Here is a 12,583-nt window from a genome sequence, read left to right on the forward strand (position 1 = left end):
TGACTTTTTGGCTCATAAGCCATTCAAGGTGGGTAGAATTATGGGAGATACTACTAGCAAAAAGTAAATCACCAATAAGAAATGTTTTCCCATTCTGCAGCCCAGCATCCCCCACAGTTTTGGACATTTGGAAAGTAGTGAGCAGTGATTATAGGGAGGATTATAGAAAAGGTCAGAAAGAAGGGAGGGGTGGGGGGGAAGCCGTTTCCTCTAGGCTCCAGCTGCTTTAAGTGGTTTGAGACTCCCAAATGTGCTCCTCAGTTATGAGAACCAGAGGATCTGGAAGACGCATGGGAATAGCATTGCAGATATTGCCACCATTTTAAGGAGCTGAGCACCAGCAGCAGGACCTGCTGTGGGAGGAGTTTCACTGTGTAGATGTACCTCCAGAGCCCTCCCTGGCTGAGTCCATTCCTCCAGGGAGTGGGGATAGAACACTAGAGGCCTCCTTGTCAAATTGGGAAGGAGGGTATAGTTTGAGTCTGACTTCTTTTCCCAGGGCACTCAGGACCCACTAAGACTTTGCTAGTTAATTCCTCCCCCCCCTCCCCCCATTGTCCTCATCTTTAGAATCTCTCCCTGCTCTGTTCAGAGACTCCTGGTCTGTTTCTTCCATGTTGAAGTCACCCACACATCCCTCTTTGACTCATGGCCCCAGGACCTAACAGAGTTCAGGGCGGAAGGCTGGGTACAGTTCACTGTCTTCCAAGCCCAGGAAGGCCGTCTCACAGTTGGGGCGCCTGTTAGATTTTGCCCTGTGCTTTTTGAGCTGCTCTGCCACATCTCAGCAGTGCAGAGGAGCCAGCATAGAGATCGGGGTGAGTTAAGTCACCTGACTGTAAACCAACCCAGGGATGAGAGAGGCTAGGGAGGGAAAACACTGCTCACCACTGCCCCTCAAAAATCCTGAAAAGAAGAAAATAGGTGGCAGCAACAGAACCACCATTCACATGCTGCCACAGAGGGGGTGTAGCCAGAACGGGTAGTGCCAAGACTTTTATACATCTCTGAGCTGCAGAGGGGGGAGCAGTCCAGATGTCCAGAACCGTGGGAGGTGCTGGCTACAGAAAAGAAATTATAGTGGAAATTACTTTAATAACTTACTGATAGATCATCACCAGAGCTGTTCAAAGAAATAAAATGAACTTCAGACAGAGGCTGGTCACAGAAAAAGAATTGCCCTGGGTTGCTGAGCTGTGGCACTTTTGCCAATAATCAGGAATTGTTTAGACTTGGGAGTTAAGATGACAAGCAGCTAGGGTACATCTACACTGTTTCAGAACCCACAGCAGCGAGTCTCCAGCCTTGGGCTTGTGCTACGGTGTTAGAACCAGCAGCATACCTCAGGCTCGCAAACCCAACCCAGCCTGATCCTGAATGTCCACACCATGGCTGTGGGTTTTAAAACACATTTTACTTAAGGGTACATCTACACTAAGGGCACTTTGAGTGCAGTAGGTTGCCTTTACAAATGTTTTAGGGCTTTTGTTTCTTTGTTTTGCTTTCTTGGCAACATAAAATTACCACAAGTACTTCCTAACTTCTCTATATGTTAATAGAGAGAATAGTTAAGGAACAGTGCAAATACTGACTTAATGTTGTTTAGTTAAAGGCATTTGGAAAGTTTTTTCAGGTGACTCGTGTCACTTACAGTAGTTACTCGAGAACGAGGGAGGCTTTTATTAATTTGTCTGATAGTGTCTATGACAGAAACGTAATTACTAAGAACATTCAGATCATTTTAAGCAGCATTATAGGATGACTACTTTTTAAAATTATGTTTTTATATATGTATGTTGTAGAGGTTTGTCTACATAAAGCATAATTGTGTTGTTCTTAATAGATTCTTGAACCTCGCTTTAATGGTGACACACTGGCAATGCTTCTTAACATTCCACCTCAAAAGACCCTCCTGAGACGCCACCTGACCACTAACTTTAACGTGTTAATTGGGCCAGAAGCACAACAAGAAAAAAGAGAAATAATGGAATCTACAGCTTACACACCTCTGACTACCACTGCTAAAGTTCGGGTATGCCACTGTGTGAATTCTAGGATCTCTGTGTAGTTCAGTTTGCTCTTCTTACAGACTCAGGGGCCAACTCTGGGAAGTGGGGGAGGCCAGTTCCCGCTACGGTTACATTTTAGTTATTCTTAATACACAGCGATTCAGCACAAATTCATCATAATTTACTAAAGAAATAAACATGTAATATTATAACCTTTTTATTCAAAGGAAACGCAATCCAAAACAAAATATTGTTCATTTTTATCAGCAACTGTTCCCAGTTTTAACAAAGATTTAACCTAGTTTCATAAAAATTATTCTGAATTGAATAGCATTGAAAATTAAAAATCCTCTTCTTTTGAGCTCCTACAGTATGTTTGATGCCAAGTATACAAATGGTATCTGTTAAATCTGCGCTTTTCCCAATGGCCTAATACAGTGTTACGATTTGCAGAACATATATATCAGCTCTAACTGTAGCCAAAAATAGAGCGAGGCTGTTTGTAGACCTGATCTTGCAGATACCTATGCACAAGTGACTTCATTTTTGTAAACAGTCTACTGATTTCAGTGGGGTCTCTCTCAGACAGGTAAGTGCTATGCTTGCTGCCTATCACCCCAGTTTAAGAAAGTGCTTAAGACCATCTTTGTTCAGAGTACTGAAGCCCACACCTGTGGCCTTGACTCAGCAAAGTACTTAAGCACCTGCATAACTTTAGACACATGAATTGTCCAATTGAAATAGTTGAACTATTGCTTAAAGTTACACAACTAGCACAACTGACTTCACTGGTCACACAGGTGTCAAATGAAAATATCATATGTTAATCTGAGCTATGGTCAAACCCTACTAAATCACACCAATGATGGGGGGACCTTTTGTGAATTAGCAAATATACAGACAGCCATGATTTAAAAAAAAAAAAAAAAACCTATCACAAAAAACACACTTGATTTATTTTGACAAGTTTAACTGAGAATTCATCATTATCCTAGTAAATGTACTGTAGTTTAGGTAGCAAAAATAATCAAATGTTGTTAATCTCAGCACAGTGTTCTGCTATTATATCCTTTAGTAAAAAATATACAGGGGATGATTAAAGCTGTATTTTTCTAGTTTGTAGACTTCAGTCAAGATTTGTGCATTGTTGGCATGTACAAAATTGTAACTTCAAACTAGATTTTACGTTAGACAAATTGTTTCTCTTGCATAAAACTTTATATTTCATTATTTTAGCCAAAGAAACTTGGATTTTCACATTTTGGAAACCTACGAAAAAAGAAATTTGATGAATCTACAGATTACATTTGTCCTATGGACACAAGTCCAGGTGCAACTAACGGTACTCAGAAGAGCTATGGTGGATACAAAGGACTTAATCAACTCACTGATAGGGAATTGGACAAACTGGATCAGGTGGGACAAATAGATTGATGTCATTCTCATCTCTCATCCTCTACATGCATTCCAAAGCTTGCCAATAACCTTTTATTACCATATAATAAAATCTCTGCTACATCCGCATGAACTCATTGAGAACGTACGTATGGGCTGTGGACACTTTTGAAGAGTTTTATTCTGAGAATGTCAGATGAATTATATTTTTATCTTTGTAAGCGTAAACCCATCCATCTTCAAGCCCTTTTTCAGGTACATCAAACCTTTACACTATGAAAGTTAACGTATTGGACTGTTAAAATTGGGATTATAGTAGAGAAACCAAATATTTTTTGTACTTTTAATTACATAATCCATGAGTACTGCACAGATAAATTTTATCTTTATAAGTGGTTTGTAATGTAATAAAATCTTATTCAGAACAATTTGTACAGAGATATCAATTTATATTTTATTCTCAGAGAAGTACAACTGGATTGTATATTTTAAGACTAACTGAAGAGTGCATCATTTGCACTACGTAAATGTATTACTCTATGAAATAATTATGCTTAAGCATATAAACACTCATGAACATTATCAATTAGACAATAAAAGAATACTTTGAATAATTCCATTGTTTTTACATATGTAGTGATCACTTTCTCTCTGTAATGGAATGTAGTACACACACACACCCCGTTATCCAGCCTCCTTCCTGCCAAAGTCTGTGTAAAGTACTGCAAACCCTGAAAAAGGGAGTTGTTGGTGCTTGTGTGAGCTTCTGTAGTGCACAAGAGCCAGATGTGGGCAGATCTGCTGGTGTAAATTATCATAGCTCCAGTGACTTCCATAGAGCTATGACAATTTACACTAGCTCAGACTGTTCCAGAGAGAAGCCAGAGTAAATAATTATCCTAAGTGAGAAACCAGATAAGAGAATGATCACAACATTGATAAACTGACAATTCATTTTTCATTTGCATGGTTTACTGCACCTAATGCATCATTTGTGCTCATCTGTAAAGTAACTCATTACCTAATCACTGTCTTTTCTTGTGCAAGTTTGCACTGTGTTATTTAGAGGACCCCATTAACAAAAATGTTTTAGCATGTTTTAACGATAAAAAGGTGAAATGTTTCATATCTAGTGGCTCCTGTGTTAGTGTTTACAAAGTAAAATAGTATTGTTAATCTTATTTATGTTAAGGAAATAAGAGACGACCAAATCCCAACAGAGTTGAACGCGGTCAGTATCTGTAGTGAATGTACTGTATTTTGATGCTTTGACATGTTTACTGAAAGGAAATGTCCAGTTACAAGGTAAAAGCAGCATCTAAGAAGTGCATAGTCTCCACTGATTCTGCTCTGAACAGGGGTGACTTTCGCCCACAGTAAATTAGTGTCTATAGCTGATAAAAACCAATTGAAAAACTGAAAATAAGTAAATTCCAATATTTTGTAAGCAACTACTGCCCCTGGTTCACTTTACTGAAGCAGCATGGATTTGATTTAACTTTAACATTCCACCATTCCTGACCCCATTTTAAATTACTAAATACAAATGTTACAAAATATTTTGAATATTAAAAAAAATTGGTGACAGTCCATCTTCCAGCTGAAAAAATGACCTGGAAGTGAACATAATACATTCACACCTTTGTACACAGTGAAAAATTAATACTTTTAATGAACTACTACTGAACCCTCTTTACATTTTAGGCCACCTGATGTGCTCAAACAATTTATATCCCTTTTTAAAATCAGTAAGAGTATGAAAGTACTTGTAATTGCCTGTCTAGTAGGAATGCATCATATGCATTACTGAATGCGTCTTGAATGTTTTTGACTTCTGAAAAATATTACTGTAACACACAGCACTAAAATTCATGAGAGGAAACTGATAAATTCTTAAATTTGCTAGTGTAACGTTTGTACTAAGGGATTAAAGAATGCCTTTTCTCATCAGAAATTGATCTTCCTATCATAACTGCATTTTCACTGCATTATGCTGGCATAGGAGTATTTTTCCTTTTGTTTTGTGAGGTGTTATGTACAATATGTATATTTATTTCCGTATAACTTTGAGAACAAACTGTTAACACATTTCCAAGAGTAGTAATTCATTATGTTAAGATTTCGTTTTTCCTCAAGACAGAATCACCTCCAAAAGATGCATGCTCTACATACATGCATGCTCTGGATAAAACTGTAGTTGCTGTCTGATTTGATCTAGTTTACTGACTGATTTTACAGATGGAACATTCAGAAGGAACAGTAATGCAAATAGGGGTGCTCTCTCAAGGCATAAGCAACCTCACGGTATGTACCAATTTATACTTGCTGTAAAGTCACAAACTTATCCTGCTAGAATGCAGTGACAGTTAAAGGACCAGCAGTCCCCTAGAGTAAGTGTTCCAGTGTTCTTGTTATAGACTCCTTATTTACAGCCTACTTGAAAAATCTTTATTTTGAAATAAGTTGTCAGTCCTCCAGTCATAGTGGATGGCCTAAGTTGACCTTAAGTAGTGCATAGTCTCCACTGATTCTGCTCAGCCTCTGAAAAGGGGTGACTTTTGCCCACAGTAAATAAGTGTCTATATCTGATAAAAACCCATTGAAAATCAGTAACTCCAACATTTTGCAAGCAATTGCTGTCCCATCTCCCTTAGACAGAGTTCACTTTACTGAAGCAGTATGGATTTGATTCTGTATCCAATACATAGAATCACATAAAGTGTACAATTAACGGCTGCATTGGTGCAGCTGATTTAAGTAGATAAACTCGTTCACTGGAAAGCAAAATGGATGGTCATGGAATGTGAAAGTATTTTTATCCACTATGTCACCCATCTGTGAGACTCATTGATGCTGATCATTGCACTGTTACATATAATCAGGTGACCTGTAATTCCTTAAATATTTATATTATCAAATCAGCTACATCAAGATGGTAAATTCCTGCTGTCATGAATCAGATCTAATTACAGTTAGATTGCTTTCATAGAGTCATAGAATCCAAGATCAGAAGGGACCAATATGATCATCTAGTCTGACCTCCTGCAAGATGCAAGATGCTTTGCCATTGCTATACACATCTCACTGAACATACTTCTGACTGGTCTTCATACTGTTTACTTTCAGGATATGCTCAGCCAAGATGAAATGCTGAATGACAGCAGATTTTTAACACCTACCTTTGAAGACTGGAGATGATGAACATGACCAAGAACATTGTTATACCTCACATGTATCCAGAGAACTGGCTGATGAAAGCTGGGTGCTATATGCAGAAAATAGCTTAGGCTTTTCTGCCACTGAGAAGTGTAAAATGTATATGAGGTTTATGAAGCAACACCTTACATGTAAACCCCCTCCCTCCCGCCCCCCCAAAAAACCACTGTGCTAGGTATTTTTACATGGGCATTAAGAGAAGCTATGCAAAATTATTCCTCATCATCCAGAGAGGGTAAAATTGGCAAATGATTAAGACTAGTAAAAGATTTCTTTACAGATTTGTGATTACTTTTATACAGTGGATTTATGCACTGCCACCTGCTAAATTATCGGTTTTATAATTTTGTACTTTTATAATTAACTTGCAATATAGCAATAACATAAGTAGAATATGCCTCTGTCACAGAATAAGGGTCCTCTTCATATTAAATGATAGTGGCGAGGATGATACTTTGACAATTCCAGTGACTTTCTATCATGCTATATGATTCATGGTGCAGCAGATGCTATCTTGGGATCTGACAGACACTGGTGCAGACAGTTGTTCTCTGAACCATTGCTGAAAAATCTGCAGTCTCATTTAGAGATAGGATTGGCTTTAGGATTTTGAGACTCCTTAAAGAGGAAGAAGGGACTTCATCCCTCATTCTTTCTTCCTCTGCAACTCTCCTTGTCTCTGCTTTCTCTATCCTGATTATTCCACTGGAATGAAGAGAAAGGACAGATCACCTTTCACCCTTCCTGAAGCCCTAGCAGGTGGGTGTGTTCTTAGGCTAGCAGAGAGCATGCCGATCCTTACTGTGCTCTCTCTGCAATGAGAAATTTGCTCACAGCAGGAAATCCCACAATTCCATCTTCAGTTTGAGACTGCAAAGGAAACTGAGACACCCAAAAGTTGACTTTTCTTAGAAAATGACTCTTAACACATGACTTCAAACAAGCACTGTGTGTGTTATTGGTCATGGAACAGGCAGAAAATTCATTTAACTTAAAATGCACATTTAAAATACCAAAATGGTGCATACCACCCTCACTACAGATACCTCAAGGTGAGTGCAATAGAACTTTTCGCCCAGTACATGGTTTGCCTTATGACTGACGAAAGTTCCTTGTACAATTGGAACATTTCAGTAAGCTCTGCTGAATTTTGAGTCAAAATGACTAGAGTTACAAAGCACAGTTTAACATGTAGTGTGAAACTTAGGACACAGATGGTTGGAAAACCAGGAGGAAGTGATAAACTCCATGCCCTTTGCTCCCTGAATTGCATTCAGCATACTATAAGCAATGTAAATATATATATATGGGTGCTGCCTACTGGCATGACTGAGATGTGGTTAGAAACGAGTTGTAATGTTTGCATGAGAATTTTTTTTTTTTTAAAGACAGTACCTGCAGTTATACTTTTCCCTTAACTGTTCACTCTTCATTCCAGTCTCCTATATGTACTCGTGTAGAGCACTACCCTAATATAACTGTAGCAAACCACAACTCTAGCCAGCGTGACACACAAAGGCTCAGTAGTTAGGAAATGCTAGATAGTGCTGCTGCCATTAACTGGTGTTAGTATAGCTTATTGCTGAGTATAGTATGGCCACATCAGCTCTGCAGCACCACAGATTTTAGTGGCATTGTGCTAACATAGGTGAGAGAAACTTGAGCTACGTGTCTCAGGATGTGTTGCAATGAATCAGAAGTTCTGCTCCAAAGGAAATTAAATGATGAAATATAGCAAGAGACTGACTCTCCCTTGCGTATGCATCTAAGGAGGAGCAAATGATGAATGTTTTATCTCCAATAGGACATAAATGTAGTGGTGTAGTAGTTTTCTGGAGACCTGATGATCACCCAGGTATAGAATCACAGAAATATAGGACTGGAAAGCAACTTGATAGGTTGTCTAGTCCAGTCCACTGTACTGGGGCAGGACTAAATATTAGCTAGACCGTCCCTGACAGGTGTTTGTCACTGGAGGTTTTTAAGAACAGGTTACACAGATTCCACAACCTCCCCAGATACTTTTGTTCCTATTCTTACATAACCTTACAGTTAGGAAGTTTCTCACATCTAACCTAAATCTCCTTTGTTTCAGTTAAGCCCATTGCTTCTTGACGTGTCCTCATTGGTTAAGGAGAACAATTTAACAACTTTTTATGTAATTGAAGACTTGTGTTCCTCATCCGTCTTCTCCTGGTTTTTTCTATCTCTCCTCTTAGGTCATGTTTCCTAGACCTTTAATCGCTTTTGTTGCTCTTCTCTGGACTTCCTCCAATCTTTCCTGGAGTGTAGTACCCTGTACCCAGAACTGGACACAATACTCCAGTGTTAAGCAGAGAAGAAGGAATTACTTCTCCGGTCTTGCTTATGACACTCCAGCTAATATATCCCAGGATTAGGTTTGCTTTTTTTTGAAACAGTATTATATTGTTGACCCATAGTTAGTTAGTGATCCACTATAAACCCCCAGATCCTTTTCTCCAGTATTCTTCGTGGCCAGTCCTTTTCCATTTTGTATTTGTGCAACTGATTATTCCTTCCTAAAAGTAGTACTTTGCACTTATTACATTTCATCCTATTTCAGACCATTTTTCCAGGTTGTCTATCATTTTGAATTCTAATCCTGTCCTCCAAACCTCAACCCCCTCCCAGCTTGGTATCATCTCCTCAAACTGGAAGTTACATCTACCAGCTCCAGTGTAGACATACCAAAACAGTGAGGGCTTCCCCTGGAGCTGGAGGTAACTGGCAGTCCTGCTTGCTGCACGTAAAAGCTAGATGTTATGCCTGCAAGGCCTCCTTCCATGTAATGCTGCCTAACAACCCTTCTACCTTAAGGTTTCTCTTCAGCTGTCAGCCAGGTAGACTGACAGGGCTGTATGGGCCTCAACAGGGGTCCCCAGGAGTGGGGCTACAGTGACGACTCCACACACACACACGCATTCACTACCACAGTACCAGCAAGATATTTTGTACTGGGCAATTCCAAAAACAAGCTTGACTGGGTTTTGAAACAAAGATTTTATTTTGGAATATATATAATGGTCTTGAATTCAACACTGTCGGAGGGTGGGTTACTGGTTATATCTCATCCCTTTTGGTTGCAATGAGGTTTGATTTTATATGTTATGATGCTAGACCATGTTTGGAAATATTTCTCAAGGGTATGTGAATGCCAGACATGCCTCTTTCAAAAGAGCTTAAAGTCTGGCTGTTTTCACTTAAGTGCTATTCAGAATAGTAAAGGGGGTGTGGTCCTTCTCCATAGGACTAGTTAAAGAGCAAGACATTACTCATGGAGTAAATCTGGCCTAATCTAGCCCTTACTGCACAAACTTCAAAGTGTGACTCAAGTGGGGGAAGCGAGACTTGAACTGCGGTCATAGAACTGACTTCTCCTAAAGACTAGTTAACAAGTTTGTGTATAAATCTCTATAATGCTAGAAATTAACAGCTAATTTCCACTATGCCTATTGTGCAAAATGAGGTTTAATATATGGAGACAGCAGAATTGTTTGATAGAGGTGGGGATTTTTAAAAGTCCCATTCACTTAACAGGGATCAGAGTTAGGTTTTTAAATAACACTTTTGGTAATTCTCCCTGTTGTCCGTTTGAACACATGGTTATCATTTTAAGTGTACTCTGTGCACCTTAGATGAATTTGCCAGTGAACATGTAATTAAATTTGTTTGTTTTGTATGAACGTTGACTCACTGTACACTGACAGAGAGAAGGGTAGTTTTGCACCTTGAGATGTTTCAAGCAGGCCATACTGTAAGTATTTTTAAAAAATCCAGTTCCAGTGTGTTGGTTTGTGGACTTAAGTGTTCTGTTAAGATACTCTAGTATTCAAATATAAATTATTTGATATACAAATGCTGACCTTTGGGCCCTCAGACTGTAATGAATAAATGCTGTATATTCCAGGTTGACTCGGTGGAGCATGTTTTATATATGCCTAGGCAGCTGGTCTTCAGGGAATTTTAAAGCTTATTCATTCACCCCCATTTGCTCTTCAACAGTTAATGAGAGTACCCTGTCTTGAAGTACAGGGTCCTTGTACCATGCCCAGAGACTGGGTAAGGGTTTTACATAAAATACATCTCCACCCAGAGAGGCAATGTGGCTAGAATACTGATGAAGTCAGAATACCTGGGTTCTATTCCCATTTCTGCCAGTGCCTTGCTGAATGCCTGGGTATTTCTATTAACCTTTGAGTGTTTTTTTCTCAAAGTGAGTCTGCTCATTGAATAGATACAATAGAATAGAAACAGTCTATGGCTGGAAAAATGCTCCGTAACAGCTAAGCATCATACATAGGTGTAAATATATATTTAGGCAATTCTTTTGCATTTCATAAAGCGTATAAACGTCACCCTCAAAATGAGTCAGAATCCTTTAATTTAAAAACGTTATAATTTAGCTTTATAAGTAAGTAAATATGCAGTGTTTAAGAAGAAATGTTTTTTCTAAAAACAAACAGAGGTAGAATGGACAAGAGAGGAAAACTGACAGGTTCAAGAGGTACTTAAGAGAAGACACATGAAGAGCTTCTCTTTGCAAGTAAATCTCCTCTAGGACAAAATCCTAGCTGCAGAAAAGTCTATTGAAGTTTTGCCATGGACATCAGTGGGGCTAGGATTTCATCTCTGCAGTCCAGCTTGCAGCCAGGGAATGAGGGAAGCCACAGTGCAGGCTAGTGAACAGTGCACCAGTTAAAGCCTGCTATATGTTTGCCAGTTCCCATTGCACAGCCTAGTCCAGTGGCGCTCAACCTTTCCAGACTACTGTACCCCTTTGGGGAGTCTGATTGGTCTTATGTTCCCCTAAGTTTCACCTCATTTTAAAACTATTTCTTAGACATAAAAATACAAAAAAAAAGTCATAGCACGCTATTACTGAAACAATTATAAAATAAATAAGTTGGAATGTAAATATTGTACTTACATTTCAGGGTATAGTATATAGAGCAGTATCAACAAGTCATTGACTCTATGAAATTTCAGTTTGTACTGACTTTGCTAGTGCTTTTCACGTAGCCTGAACTAAAACTAGACAAATATTTAGACGAGTTAAATGTACCTGTTGGAAGACCTCTGTGTACCCCCAGTCATATGCATACCCCTGGTTGAAAACAACTGGCCCAGATAACAGCGAAGGAGCAGTGGCCCAGGCTGCCTGGAATCCATAACACATTCTTGAAAATAATTTGGCAAAAACATAAGCAAAGAAAATTTTACAAAGGGCCCTGATTATGACTCTCCAAAATGAAATGGTATTAAAAGGGCTCAGTCCTCAGTGGTACTGCGATCATTGCAACTTTTAAGATGGCTGGCGTACAAGCTTGAAGCATTTTGATCTCGGTCTGCTATGACTTATTGGTGATCTCTGTAGAGCATGGGGGGAAGAGAGGGAACACAGGCCTGCTCTCTACTCTAGGTTCCAGCCCAGGGACCCTAATGGTAGCAGCTGTTGGCAGCTTTCCCTTCACCACTGACACTGCTTTGATTCCCTGGCCCACTTCCCCGTGGTCCCCTTTTCCTAGCTTCACCCTTACCTCAGGATTCAGCAATGCTTCCTCTCCTCCAGCTCCTTTCACCTGGGCTTCTCCCAAGAGAACTGACAAGGAGAGCTTTTAACGCAGTATGAATCTGACCTTAATTGGTTCCAGCTGTCTCCATTAGCCTTAACTGACCCATTGCCAGTTAATTGAGGTCAGGTGCCAGCATTAGCCTAATGACCTTAACTAGTTGAATTAGCATCAGGTGTCTTGACTGGCCTGGAGTAGCCTTTGTTTGGCTATCCAGGAAACAGAGACCTGCTCAGTCTGAGGCTGATATACCTGCCTTCCACTACTCTCTTATATCCTGCTGGGCTGAGTCCGTTACAGTACATATAACAACGGTAGATACTTATATTAAAGTTTAGTCCAACGTAAGGCAGCAATGCAGTTTTCAGTGAC

At 39.4% G+C, this 12,583-nt stretch overlaps 1 protein-coding gene across 11 annotated transcripts in view; it reads left to right on the forward strand.

Annotated features, from left to right (window-relative positions):
- Positions 1 to 8,001, forward strand: part of PPFIBP2 (PPFIA binding protein 2) — a 202,817-nt gene extending 194,816 nt beyond the window's left edge. For 10 of the 11 annotated variants that reach the window (XM_045016715.1, XM_045016719.1, XM_045016711.1 and 7 more), the window contains 2 exons: positions 1,844 to 2,032; positions 3,246 to 5,306. In XM_045016715.1, the coding sequence (XP_044872650.1) occupies positions 1,844 to 2,032; positions 3,246 to 3,443 (387 nt within the window). In that variant the 3' untranslated portion in view covers positions 3,444 to 5,306. Of the gene's footprint in view, positions 1 to 1,843; positions 2,033 to 3,245; positions 5,307 to 5,642; positions 5,709 to 6,530 lie in introns of those variants that run through there. The other variant, XM_045016721.1, reaches the window with a different exon arrangement.
- Positions 8,002 to 12,583: the final 4,582 nt, after the last annotated feature.

The sequence above is a fragment of the Mauremys mutica genome, chromosome 4 (assembly GCF_020497125.1).
Source record: "Mauremys mutica isolate MM-2020 ecotype Southern chromosome 4, ASM2049712v1, whole genome shotgun sequence".
Taxonomy (NCBI): Eukaryota; Metazoa; Chordata; order Testudines; family Geoemydidae; genus Mauremys; species Mauremys mutica.